This window comes from Mandrillus leucophaeus, unplaced genomic scaffold (genome assembly GCF_000951045.1).
Source record: "Mandrillus leucophaeus isolate KB7577 unplaced genomic scaffold, Mleu.le_1.0 Scaffold114, whole genome shotgun sequence".
NCBI lineage: Eukaryota > Metazoa > Chordata > Mammalia > Primates > Cercopithecidae > Mandrillus > Mandrillus leucophaeus.
Window position 1 is genome coordinate 3,443,499 of NW_012099654.1, and position 14,819 is coordinate 3,458,317.

General features: G+C 37.2%; 1 protein-coding gene across 1 annotated transcript in view; it reads left to right on the forward strand.

The window, feature by feature from the left end:
• Positions 1-14,819, forward strand: part of ANKRD31 (ankyrin repeat domain 31) — a 181,860-nt gene that overhangs the window by 75,920 nt on the left and 91,121 nt on the right. The window contains exon 11 of the mRNA XM_011996538.1: positions 586-728. Within this exon, the coding sequence (XP_011851928.1) occupies positions 586-728 (143 nt within the window). The remainder of the gene's footprint in view (positions 1-585; positions 729-14,819) is intronic.

Sequence of the window (14,819 nt, forward strand, 5' to 3'; positions counted from 1 at the left end):
AAAAAAAAAAAAAAAAAAAAAATCTATAACTTATACCATTGTCTTTGGCCAATAAAGAAAAAGAATATTTGCCCGTATGACTAGTTTTCTTGGAGCAGTTTGTGGTTGTTAAACTACTATAAAAAGTTTTTTGTAAAGAAGGAGAAAAAAAATGAATATATCATTTTGAATCGAGTGATATGTAGTCCAGCCAGTTGGATACTTTAATGGAAGTACCTTGAACTAGAAATAAAGCTTTTCTCCCCTCATCTCTGCAGAAAAGCAGCCTGCAACCAGTATTTTCTTTGAGTTGATAATGACTCCTGCACAGCCTATTTATTTGGAGAGGTCAGGATTACTTTCGAATATTTTGTTTCTTTTCACATTTTTGCACAACAGAGTTGAGGGGTAGGAGTTTGATTTGTCCTTCAGGTTTATTGAACCTACCAAATAATACAGTGTGCTTTCAGATGATACTATCTTGACTCATATAATCAAAATATTTTTAAAGAAACAACTTAGAATCAGAGTTGTTTTTTAAGGGCAAGCACAAAACATTATTAAGATGCCAAATACAAACAAATGCCATATCTTTTTGTATGATAGGTTGGACAGCACTTCATGAAGCTAGTGTAGGAGGATTTTATCGGACAGCAAGTGAACTATTAAAAGGTGGAGCAGATGTAAATATCAAAGGAATGTACCAGATTACTCCCCTACATGATGCAGTGATGAATGGACATTATAAGGTACTGTGATGCTTTTATTTGTAGAACAAGTAATATATTTTGCAAATATTAAATATCTCTGGAACCACACAATAGAAAAACATACAGAAATTTCAGTTTAATTTCATTCTGCTAATGAATACTTAGAATTTATAATGAAATTTTACTATGTGATGGGTTTGTTGTGTGTAATATGATAGGTGTCATTTTACATGTTACTTTTAATAACCATACAGAGCTTTTTGGTTACACAGTATTTTTTTCAACTTGTTCTCCTTTAAAACTCCTTCAGTATGGTGCTTTATAGAGTTTAGAAGAATAGTTATGTCCAGTCCTGACAGGAGATTTACAGCTTTATGGAGTCTAGTGTCCCTTTCATAATGGGCCTAATACAGGAGAATGTTTCTGATCAGTTCAGCTTAATGATCAGCGAGGATATATCAGCAGAACTGTATTGCAGGTTAAAATATCAGACTACTATAATTGCATACCAGTTGGTTAATAGTAACTACAATAAATGGTAACATTAAGATTATGAATTCTAGTATACAAGGTTTATCTCAGAAACCATATTAGCTTACTACATATTTTTTCTGGTCCCGGAACAACATTGCAGGGCTGAGGCACTTGCTGAAGGTATCCTATTATTTATTTCATGTATTGGAAGTTGCCCTCTGTGTTTAAAAACTTCTAGGATGGGAAAGGGTGTTAACCACCTGGGATCAAGATTTGTTCTGCCTATTTCCAGAAGAAATGCCTAACATAGGCAGAGGTGGAGAAGGCTGCTGGGATCCATGGGAATAGATAGGGCATATTCCTTCATAGTAGGAAACAGTACTTCAGAAGGGTTTAGGCATTTTTTTGTTGTTTGTTTTTCATTGTTTGTTTGTTTATTTGTTTGATAATGTATATCTTTGTGATGGGTGGTCATTTTTGCATATAGTTTAGAGGACTAGGAGGAGAGAATTCTTCCCAGGATCCAGTTTAATGGCCAGAAGAATGCAGGCTTGGACGTGTGACAGTGTGAATCCTTTCTCTGTCAGAAAGCAGAGAAACCTCATGCCAAAGCACTTCTTCTGTCTAACCCTGTAGCCCATTTGCGCCCTTACTTTCCAGGGCTGACCTATACTGATCAAGAGTCTTTTCTTCCTTTGAGTAAAGTGAGCCCTGAGGATTTTAATTTTTCTTCTTTTCTTTCCTATTTGTTCCTTTGCCCCACCTCGAACTTGGCTCCAATCCATTTCTGCCTCACAGTCTAGCATTGGCTGTCTCCTATTTGGCCTTTGCATATGTGAAATAATTAGTTCCTTCAATGATGTTAAAGGAACCAAAGACACAGGCCTCTATTCCCAGAATCCAGTTTCCCCACTTACTGCATTCCCTCTTGCCATCCTCCAGTCTCCCTGTGGTTCATATGCTTCTGGCACCATGTCATATCCTGACTAGTGGTGAGAGAAAATGAGAATGACAAGACAGGAGTGGAAATCTAGAGAGCAGTCATGAAAATTAAAAGCTGAAATCAGTAGTTGGGGTGACGTGAGGCAAGGATGATCAGAGAAATGGCCTAGGCCCTGGGAATTGGATTGCTCAAATGCCTTTGGTGTCACAGGGGTAAAGATGTCAAACAGGGAAGCCTTGGGAACCCAATGCTTGTCTTACTATCTGGGGAGTGTGAGCTTCTTTAAGCATTCTGGAGAGTTAAAGGAACTAGAATATATTATCTTACAGGTCTTAGTTGTTATATTGGAGAGATACTAAAAGATAATATCCTGCTTTCTAAAAGTGAAAAAGCCATTTAAAAAATCCACATCTTATGATTCTGTTAATTTGGAATACCCATAATAGTCAAATCTATAGAGACAGATTAGAGATGGGAGGTCTAGAGGGTGGGGAATGGTGAGTGACAACTAATGGTTAAAGGGTTTCTTTTAGGGGGAATGACAATGTTCCAAAATTAGATTGTGGTAATGGTTGTACAACCATCTTAATATACTAAAAAACAATGAATTATATTCTTTAAATAGGTAGACTGTGTGGCATGTGAATTACATCTTAATAAAAGTGTTAATAAATACATTTTTAAAAGAGTAGAAAAGTTGGAATTTGAGAATTACAAATGGATCAGCTCAGCGTTATTCCTTAGAAAATGTGCAACAAGTTATTAAATATATGGTTAGAAGATATAGGCAAGAATGTAGTACTCTTTGGAAATCATAGGCATCACTAAGAACAAGTCATGCCAGACTAACCTTTATTTCTCTTTTATTAGGTTTACTTTGTTAGTAGGTGAAGACAATGGCATTGAAATAAGCTATCAAAACTTTAACAAATATTTTATTTGGAGTATCCAGTAATCTGTGAGTGTATGGGATGTTGAATTGAAGGGGTTTGTTGGCATTGATTTGGGGATTCACATATATTGAAAAAATAGACCTCAGACATGGTGATTATTCATTTTATGTGGGTTTACAGTTAACTATTTTTTGTTTTTGTTTTTGTTTTTAGACAAGAGTCTCCCTCTGTCAACCAGGCTGGAGTATAGTGGTGTGATCTCCGTTCACTGTCACCTCTGCCTCCTGGCCTCAAGCGCTTCTCGTGTCTCAGCCTCTTGAGTAGCTGGGATTACAGGCGTATATCACCATGCTCAGCTAAGTTTTTGTATTTTTAGTAGAGGTGGGGTTTCACCAGTTTGACCAAGCTGGTCTCGAGCTCCTGGCCTCAAGTGATTCACCCACCTCTGCCTCCCAAAGTGCTGGGATTACAGGCATGAGCCACCGTGCCTGGCCTTTCAGTAAACTCTCTTGTGAAAATTGATTATACATTCTATTATGCGGTAGAACTCTGGCCTGTTTGGCTAGAACATGAACTGATTTTGTTATTGGAGTATTTTAAAGAAATCCCAGACATCATACTATTTTACCCATAAAAAACAATTTTTCATACTTGCAATATCATTTCACCTAATAAAAGTTAAGTTTCTTTATACCATTTAACATCCAGTCTATATCCAAATTTCTGAGGTTATCTAAAAAATGTGGTTTTATAGAAAGTTTTAATTTGAATTAGAACACATCAAGCTTCATGTATCATATGTATTTGTTATGTATCTTAAATGTGTTTTAATCTACAGCAGTCCTTTCTATATTTTAGGGGTTTTATGTCTTCTGTTTGTTGAAAAATGTGGCTTATTTGTCCTGTAGAATTTCCCAAATTCTGGTTTTGGCTCATTTTTTCTTTGTGGTATTGTTTAGCTTATTTCTTCACGTATTTTCTGTAAATCGTTATGTTTTAATGGAAAAATCTACTCAGAGACCATAGCCTGGGTGCAACCACTGCTATTAGGTATTTTCAGTGAACTATATCCTTTTAGAAAGGAAAAAAAATCATGAGTTTATACTGATATTTTCATTTCAGACTTCATAGCATAGATTTATGCTTAACTTTGGTTCTCTGCCTACTCGTATGTCTTTTTTTAAGCTAAACATTTGTTTCTTAATACAGTAATTGAATTATTTATTTATCATCTAATATACTTACAATATTACTATTAACAATGCCAGTATTACTATTAACAGTGAAACTACTAATGATGTTTATTTTGGTAGTTCTTTTTCTTAAAGTATATTCCATTAGAGATGAAGAGTCAGAATACTGTCTTTTGAAGTACAAGTTGAATATTCTTTGTTTGAAATGCTTGGGACTGGCAGTGTTTAGGATTTTGATTTTTTTTTTTTTTTGGATTTTGGAATATTTGGACTTTAAATCTTTATGATCAAATGGTCCATACCATGGAAGTGGTTACAAAAAATTACAACTCTGAAAGCATAAGACATTGAATCACAACAAAGGGCACAATCTAATCGGAAAAGCTATAAAATGTCTTGGAGAGAAAAATGCCATATCACAGGGACAATATGAGTCAAGTCCCTTAAAAATTATTAAGACACAGCAACTTAAAAATTCTACCTTTCAAACTCCTTTACATTGGGAATTTAAGACTAGCTAGGGAAACTGAAAGCAATGGTAGATACAATTAAATCTCTAATTCATATACAAGCCATATACAAGCAAAACATAAAGAATTTATGCCTGGGTATTCACATTTTGTTCAGCAAAGAAAATACAGAATGCATTGGTTTCTTTCAGGAAAATAGTTTTATAAGGAGATTGCTTTAAGAGCTGTGGTGTTTATCTCTGGAGGTTTTGTGTCAAATTCAGAATCAAGGAGCATGAAAAAAAAGGTATGGAGGAAGGGAAAAGGCAGAAGCTAGAGCCTCAATCTTCTGGAAATCCAGCTGGTGATCCCAAGGGAGTGAATACATTACTTTGGCAGTAACTAATACTTTGGCAGTCTGTTCACCAACTGTCTGCACTTACCAATTTCCTCTGTAGCCCAATACTTGGAATTCTGAAGCCTGCTTATGTAATCTCTACCTTTAAAAAGCTCTCCCCTCACCAAAGAGTAATAAATGACTTTCATTGAGTATCCACCTACTTTAAACCTACATTTAGGTTCTGTGTTAGTTACCTGTTGCTACCTAACAAATTACCATAAAACTTAAAATAATAATAAACATTTATCATGTTGCAGTTTCTGTGAGTCAGGAATTTCAGAGTGGCAGAGGTGAGTGGTTCTGTCTAAGGGTCTCTCATGAGATTGTAGTCAAGATGTTGACTGGGAACACAATCAACTAAAAGTTTGGGGCTGCAAGATCTCTTTCTAAGGTGGCTCACTGACATAGCTATAGGCAGGAGCCATGTTCATTGCCACATGGATGCCTCCATAGAGCTGCTTGAGTGTCCTCACAATATGACAACTGGCATCTGCCAGGGTTAATGAATCAAGATCGAGAACAAGGAGGAAGCCACAATACTTTTTAACCTAGCCTTAGAAGTCACATAGTGTCATTTCTGCCATATACTATTTGTTAAAAGCAAGCCACTAAAACTCCAGCCTGCACTTTTGAGGAGGGAAATCAGGCTCTACTTCTGGAGGTAGGAATGTTAAATTTGTAGACATATTTTAAAGCCACCAAGGGTTATTCACTGGAACAAGAAGAGAAATTTCAGTAAGTGGCTGGCATCACAGTCATCACTTATTTAGCTTAAACAGTAGGCCTCTTAAGGAAATACACTTCTACTTAAAGCTTGCCCATGGATTTTCACCTTTGATCATACTATTGAATCAAGTACTTTCCTCCCTCTAGAATCAGCTGACTTTCTTATATAAGAAGTTAGTAGGATAGAGAACAAAATTCTTTCAAGTACAGGTTGAGCATCCCTAACCCAAAAATCAGAAATCCAAAACTTTTTGAGTGTTGACATGATGCCATGAGTGAAAAATTTCACACCTGATTTCATGTGATGATTGCAGTCAACACACTGGCACACAACATACAATTTATTCAGTCACCCTAAGAGAAAAAGACCCTCTTAGCTCCCTTCAGCTGCAATTCAGCTTTTCTGGACATGCCCAAATTCCCTCATGCAAACTCATCCACAAAGGGTAATAAAATAGCTCATGTTCAGACCAGATACACCAACACCTGACGGTGCCCCACATGGGGCCAAGACCTATGTGCATTACTCACTATGGGTTTTTTGCTTATTTTCTGCTCTGTGGTATAAATATGTTATTGAAAGTGTCAAAAAGGCCTGCATCATACCCGTAGGGTAGTGCAAATATTCCAAAATCCAAAATTCTAAACTAGTCCCAAGCATTTCAAATAAAGAATATTTAACTTGTACTTCAAAAGACAATATTCTGACTTTTCATCCCTAATGGAATATACTGTAAGAAAAAGAACTACCAAAATAAACATTGTTAGTAGTTTCATTGTTAATAGTAATACTGGCATTGTTAACAGTAATATTGTAAGTATATTAGATGATAAAGAAATAAGTAATTCGGTTACTGTATTAAGAAATGTTTAGCTTTAAAAAAAGACATGCAAGTAGGTAGAGAACCAAAGGTATGCGTAAATCTATACAATGAAGTCTGAAATGAAAATATCAGTATGAATTCAAGACTTTTTTTCTTTCTAAAAGGATATATTTCACTGAAAATACCTGAAAGCAATAACATTCAATAGCAATGAGCATACCTAGCACCTGGGCTGTGATATCTAAGTAGATTTTTCCTTAAAACATAACACGAGAACAGTATGGGAGAAACTGCCCCCACAATTCAATTATCTCCCACCAGGTCCCTCCCACAACACATGGGAATTACGGGAGTGCAATCCAGGAGGAAATTTGGGTGGGGACACAGAGCCAAACCATATAATTCCATCTCTGACCCCTCTCAAATCTCATGTCCTCACATTTCAAGACCAATGATGCCTTCCCAGTAGTCCCCCAAAGTCTTAACCCATTTCAGCATTAACTCAAAAGTCCACAGTCCAAAGTCTCATGTGAGACAAGGCAAGTCTTTTCCACCTATGAGCCTGTAAAATCAAAAGCAAGTTAATTACCTTGTAGATACAATGGGGGTACAGGCATTCGGTAAATACAACCATTCCAAATGAGAGAAATTGGCCAAAATGAAGGGGCTACAGGCCCCATGCAAGTCTGAAATCCATTGGGGGAGTCAAATCTTAAAGCTCCAAAATGATCTCCTTTGGCTCCATGTCTCATATCCAAGTCACTGTGATGCAAGAGGTGGGTTCCCATGGTCTTGGGCAGCTCCACCCTTGTGACTTTGCAGAGAACAGCCTCTGTCCTGGCTGCCTTCATGGGCTGGTGCTGAGTATCTCTGACTTTTCTAGGCACATGGTGCAAACTGTCAGTGGATCTACCATTCTGGGGTCTGGAGGACAGTGGCCCTCTTCTCACAGCTCCACTAGGCAGTGCCCCAGTAGGGACTCTCTGTGGGGGCTCCAAGCCCGCATTTCCCTTCCACACTGCCCTAGCAGAGGTTCTCCATGAGGGCCCTGCCCTTGCAGCAAACTTTTGCCTGAGCATCCAGGCATTTCCATACATCTTCTGAAATCTAGGCAGAGGTTCCCAAACCCCAATTCTTGACTTCTGTGTACTTGCAGGCTCAACACCATGTGGAAGCTACCAAGGTTAGGGGCTTGAACCCTTTGAAGCCACAGCCTGAGCTCTACATAGGTCCCTTTCAGCCATGGCTGAAGCAGCTGGGACACAGGGCACCAAGTCCCTAGGCTGCATACAGATTGGGAACCCTGGCCCCGGCCCATGAAACCATTTTTCCTCCTAGACCTCTGGGCCTGTGATGGGAGGGCTGCTGTGAAGACCTCTGACATGCCCTGGGGACATCTTTCCTATTGTCTTGGGGATTACCATTCAGCTGTTCATTACTTATGCAAATTTCTGCAGCTGACTTGAATTTCTCCTCAGAAAACGGGATTTTCTTTTCTATTGCATTGTCAGGCTGCAAATTTTCCAAACTTTTATGCTCTGCTTCCCTTATAAAACTGAATGCCTTTAACAGCACCCAAGTCACCTCTTGAAGGCTTTGCTGCTTAGAAATTTCTTCCACCAGACACCCTAAATCATCTCTCAGGTTCAAAGTTCCACAAATCTCTAGGGTAGGGGCAAAATGCTACCAGTGTCTTTGCTAAAACATAACAAGAGTCAATCTTGCTCCAGTTCCCAACAAGGTCCTCATCTCCATCTAAGACCACTTCAGCCTGGATTTCATTGTCCATATCATTATTAGCGTTTTGGTCAAAGCCATTCAACAAGTCTCTAGGGAGTTCCAAACTTTCCCACATTTTCCTCTTTTCTTCTGAGCCCTCCAAACTGTTCTAACCCTGCCTGTTAGCCAGTTCCAAAGTTGCTTCCACATTTTCAGGTATCTTTTCAGCAGTGCCCCACTCTACTGGTACCAATTTACTGTTTTAGTTTGTTTTTACGTGCTGATAAAGACATACCTGAGACTGGGCAATTTACAGAAGAAAGAGGTTTAATGGACCTATAGTTCCATGTGGCTAGGGAGGTTTCACAATCATCGCATAAGGGGAAAGGCACTTCTTACATGGTAGCAGCAAGAGAGAGAATGAAAGCCAAGAGAAATGGGTTTCCCCTTATTAAACCATCAGATCTCATGAGACTTATTCATTATCATGAGAACCATATGGGAGAAACCACCCCTATGATTCAATTATCTCCCACTGGGTCCCTCCCACAACATGTGGGAATTATGGGAATACAATTCAAGATGAGATTTGGGTGGGGACACAGAGCCAAACCAGACCAGCACTCCAGGTCTCTTTTGCCATTTGTATGGTATGTCTTTTTCCATCCTTTTACTTTCATCTTATTTGTTATCTTTGAATCTAATGTATGTCCCAGATAGTATATTTTTAAAAAGAATCACATCTTACCATCTCTGCCTTTTGATTAGGTTGTTTAATCCATTCATATTTAATGTTGTTATTGATATGGTTGGATTTATACCTGCCATTTTTCTTTTTGTTTTCAGTCTGTCTCATTTTTTTGTGTTTTTCCCACCTATACTGCTTTGTTTTACATTAAGTGAATATTTTCTGGTGTAACAATTTAATTCCTTTAATTTTTTTTAGTGTATTTTTGAGTTATGCTCTTAGTGGTTGCTCTAGGGCTTACAATATACATCTTAAGTTATCAGAACTGACTTCATTCTTTTGCTAACCTTTTTCCAGTGAGATATAGAAACATTGTTTCTGTATAGCAAAATTATTTTTCCCTATTTTTGTTCTTTGACTGTTATACGTATTATGTTTGTATATTTTATAAATACAATATATTGTTACAAATATTACTTTATATTATCTTATATCTCTTAAAGAAGCTGAGATAAGAGCAAGTATTTACTTGTAGAGTTTATTTTATTAAGCTTCCTATTTTACATTTCTGGTTCTGTGCATGTTTTCCTGTAGATTCAAGTTACCAACTGGTATCATTGTTTTACTCCAATTCAGCTTTATTCTGATTTGCCTCTTTTGTGGCATTATTGTCAAGTATATTACATTTATAAATGTTATAGGCCTTATAATACAATATCATATTGTTTTATGCCACTGCTTTTTAAATCAGTTAAGGGAATAAAGGAAAATAAATATACAATCATATTATCTCCCATAATTATCTGTATAATTACCATTATTCATACACTTTTTCATGTGGATTTGAGTTATTGTCACTTGCTTTCAGCTCAGTTACCCTTAGTATTTCCTTTAAAGCAGGTCTTCTACCAATACATTCTCTCAGCTTTTGTTTATCTGTGAATGTCTTTATTTTGCCTTCATTTTTGAAAGATAGTTTTGCTAGATATAAGATTCATGCTTGGCAGTTTTTTTTTCCTTTCAGCATTTTGACTGTCTCATCCCATTGTCTCTGGATCTTATTGTTTCTAATAAGTGAGATGTTAATTTTATTGGGGTTCTTATCTAAATGATAAGTTATTTTTCCTTTGCTGCTTTCATGATTTTATCTTTGACTTTTAACATTTTGACTTTGATTATGTCTAGATATAGATCCCTTTGTGTTTATCTTTTTAAGAATATGTTGTGCTTCTTAGATGTGTGTATTAATGCTTTGCATCAAATTTGGGAAGTTTTCAGCTATTATTTCTTTGAATACTTTTTTTTTTGCTCCTTTTTCTCTCTCCTGTCTTTCGGAAACTCCTGTAATGTGTATGTTATTGTGCTTAATCATGCCCCATATTTCTCTGATGTTCTATTCATTTTTATTCATTCTTTTAAAAATCTATTCTTCTGATTGTGTAATCTTTATTAATCTGTCTCTCCAAATTCACTGATTCTGTTTTTCTGTCAGCTTAAACTTTCTGTTGAGGCCTCTGGTGAAGTTATTATACTTTTGAATCCCAGAATTTCCATTTGATTTTTTAAAAACTTTCTGCTTATTAACATTCTCTATTTTATAAATCATTATCACCATGTTTTTTCTTAATTCTTTAAACATGGCTTTCATCAGCTCTTTGAACATATTTGTAATAGCTGTTTTAGAGTGTTTTTCTGCAAATATAGGTCCTCTCAAAGCAGTTCCTATGACTGCTTTTTATCCTGTGTATGGGTCGTACTTTAGTGTTTCTTTTCATGTCTCTTCTTCTCTCCTTCTCGCTCTCTCTGTCTCTCTTGAGACAGAATCTCACTCTGTTGCCCAGGCTGGAGTGCAGTGAAGTGATGTGATCATAGCTCACTGCAGCCTCGAATTTTTGGGCACAGGTGATCCTCCTGCCTTAGCTTCCTGAGTGGTTGTGACAATAGGCATGCACCACCACACCCAGCTTTTTAAAAAATTATTTTTACTTTTATTTTTTGTAGAGATAGAATCTTGCTTGTGTTACCTAGGCTGGTTTAGACTTGCTGGCCTCAAGTCATCTTCCTGCCTTGGCCTCCCAAAGCGCTGGGACAGGCATAAGCCACTACATCCAGCCAAAATTGGACATTTAAGATAATCTATTATAGCAACTCTGGATGCTGAGTCCCCCTGACCCACATACCCAACTTGGGTTGCTTCTTTGTTTGATAGATTGTGAAGTCTATTTCTCTCACCATGTGCAACCTTGTGACCCTGTTTGCAAAATTGTTTTTTTCTTGTTTTTATCTTTATCCTGGTTTCCAACAGAATACCCTTGTTTCAAGACCATGTAGTGGTCAATTATTGATTGGTTAGAGGTTGTGTTTAATCTTCCTGTATCAGAAAGGTTTTTACATTTTACTGTTGGATCTGGTGTGGCTTACAGACTATGTTCATTCTTCAGGGAGTTTTGAGTTTGGCCTACATTTAGCCAGGGACCAGTAACTCAGAAGTTTCCTCTCCAGCATCTCCTTAAAGGACATTGCCTTGGATATACACAGCATTCTTCTGGACCACTAAGATGGACTATAGTTTTAGCCAGGGTCTCTTTGACTATCTATTTGCTAATCTCCTAAGCTTCTGACTAGTCTACCTCTATTATATCACAGCCATCTGTTACTCTTCACTCATTGCTAACTTTCTGTTCTTGGTGTTATCTTTTCTTTTCTTTTAAAGGGTAGCATACATTTTCAGGTGAGTAGTTTCATTATCCTATTTACTGTCTCTAAAATCTTGGCAGTTCTTCATTTCATTCTGTCTCTTTCAGTCTAAGATGCAGTGTTTCTGAGACAGAGCATTTTCAAAAAACCTTGTGAGTTTACCACGTGTGTCACAGGGATTCATGCCATTAGACAACAGGATCTTTCACAGATCTTTCCACAGGCCCACCTATATTTCTGGCTTCTGCTGAGATGGTTGAATGGGTCCGTGAGTCATATTCCTACTCTTTTCAGCATTAACAAAGGTTTTCCAGCTATGCCCTTGGTCTTCTCTACAAAGCACACTTTTCTTACAGGAATCTCCAAGTTTTACCATCTTTTCCAATCTTGATGGACAGAATTTCCCAAATCATCCTTTTTGCCTAACAGTTCTTTCTTCAATTTATCTTTTTCTTCTCACATTTTACTATAATGCCTAAGAAGAAACCAGGTTGCACTCTCAGTGCTTCACTTGGAAATCACCTCAGCTAAACTTCTAAGTTTAGCACTTATAAGTTCTGCTTTTACACAACTTGCAGGACACATCTAGGCTTTCTGGTATTATATAGCAAGGAATGTCTTTCCTCCAGCTTCTAAAAACATGTTCTATATTTCCTTCTGAGCCCTTGCCAATAATGCCTTTAATGTTCATTTTTTCACCAACATTCTGTTTATGATGATATATGCATTATCTAAGATGACACAGGTTCTCTCTAATGTGCTCCTCCTGAGCCCTCACTGGTAGGATCTTTAACATCCACATTTCTACCAGATGTCTGTTCAAGACAATCCAGGCTCTCCAGTTCCAAAGCCACTTCTACATTTTTAGGTATTTGTTACAATAGCACCCCACTTTCTGGTACCCAAATCTGTATAGGTTTCCTATGACTGCTATAACCCAGCACAAACTGGGTGGCTTAAAGCAACAGAAATTTATTCTCTCACGGCTGTAGAGACTAGAAGTCGAAAATCAGAATCACTGGGCTAAAATCAAGATATCAGTGGGGCTTGACTCCCTCCAGAGGCCGTAGAGGATAATCTGTTACTTGCCTCTTTCAGCTTCTAGTGGCCACCGGCCTTCCTTGATTTTAGCTGCATCATTTCAACCTCTTTCTTGACTTCACATCACCTTTTCCTCTGTGTGTACATGTGAAATCCTGTTCAGCCTCTTTCTTAAGGATACCTGTGATGGTATTTGAAGCTCAGTGAGATAATTGAAGATAAGCCCCTAATCTCAAAATCCTTAACTTAATCATATTTGCAAAGATCTTTTTTCCAAATAAAGTTGACATTTACAAGTTCTAGAGATGAAGACATGGGTATCTTTTGGTTAGGGTGGATGAGGGGGCATTTCCAGCCTACCACAATAAGTGCGGGAGGGACCTTGACTTTCCATTTAATACCTTTCTGTAATTTTTAACTTTTTTTGCAATGTACGAATATTGCGTTTATGATTTTAAGCATGAATTAACATGTTAAAATTAAACATGAATTAACACTAAAAGAACATGCACACATACATACACACACACCTCAGAGTACGAAGTGATTAAAAAGTAGTTTCAAAAGAGATGTTGTATACCTGAGACCATCTAGTTATTATCTCAAAAGAGAGATATATGTCTTCTTTAAAAGCCTGACACAGTGGCCAGATGCAGTGGCTCACACCTGTAATCTCAACACTTTGGGAGGCCAAGGCGAGTGGATCACTTGAGGTTAGAAGTTCAAGACCAGCCTGGCCAACAAGGTGAAACCCTGTTTCTACTAAAAATACAAAAATTAGCCAGGCGTGGTGGTGCACACCTTTTCCCAGCTACCTGGGAGGCTAAGGCACAAGAATCGATTGAACGTGGGAGACAGTTTGCAGTGAGCCAAGATCATGCCACTGAACTCCAGCCTGGGCAACAGAGGGAGACTGTCTCAAAAAAAAAAAAAAAAAAAACTGACATAATATAGATTTGTGCTAATCATTTTATTGTAGGAAGATGAGGAAAGTGTAGCTGTTGTGTTTGTGAATGGCACAAACTAGATAATACCAAAGGTAAGAGAGAAAGATTCAAACTATTTTAGTAGACTAGGATGCTTTATTATAAAAGGAAATATATATGTACCTTTAATTTTTAGGTACATATACTATATAGAAATTTATATCCTTCCTCTCATTCCATACATTAACATGGACATTTAGGCTTCTTTTAGTATAATGTTACTTTAAAGCCTACTCACCATATCCTTCCTGCCCTACATTCATTCTTTTACTAAACAATACTTTTTAGTGTTTACTTCACGTAAGACACTAAGATAGTCTCTGGGAATATGAAGACATATATCTGTAGTAAAAGCTTTGAAGCAACTTAAACATCCATTAATAGGGTACTGGTGAAATAAATTATAGTACGTACATATAGTGTACTATTACTTAGCTGCTGAAAAGAATGAGGAAGTGTAGTCTACACTGATACGGAACAGTTTCCAAGGACTTGTTGGGAGGGTGGGGGAAAGAGGGCAAAATACAGAGTGTATATAATATATGACCATTTGTGTAAGAAAAATATGTATACACATATTATGTATACATACATATATATATACCTATTAGACTAGACTATTGCTGGAAAAATTCAGAATAAACTAACCAGGGCTGACTCAGGAAAAAATAATAGTACAGGGGTAGAGGAGGGAAACTTATTTTGCATTGTATTTTTGTCTGAGCCTTCTGTATTTTGAACCATGTTCATTAATTTCCTGCTGAAAAATAATAAATTATTTTTAGAAAGAAAAACATAGTCCCACCCTCAAGAAAGTTAGAGTACACTAGGAGAGACTGATAGGAAAGAAATAAGCATAATATAGAGTATATTGGGCAGTAATATGTGTGTGAAAGGAAGGAGAAGTCGTTTTTCTCTGGGCAGCAGCAGGTGGTGAGACATTGGGAGAGCTCAGGGAAAGATGCATAGAGGATGCTGTTTGAGAAGTAGTAACAGTAGTAACAGATTAATCACTTTTTCCCCAACAGTCTGAGGAGCAGCAGCAGCAGCACAGGTATAGATGGAAGATGTAATTATCTCCTGGAAACTGTTAAAAT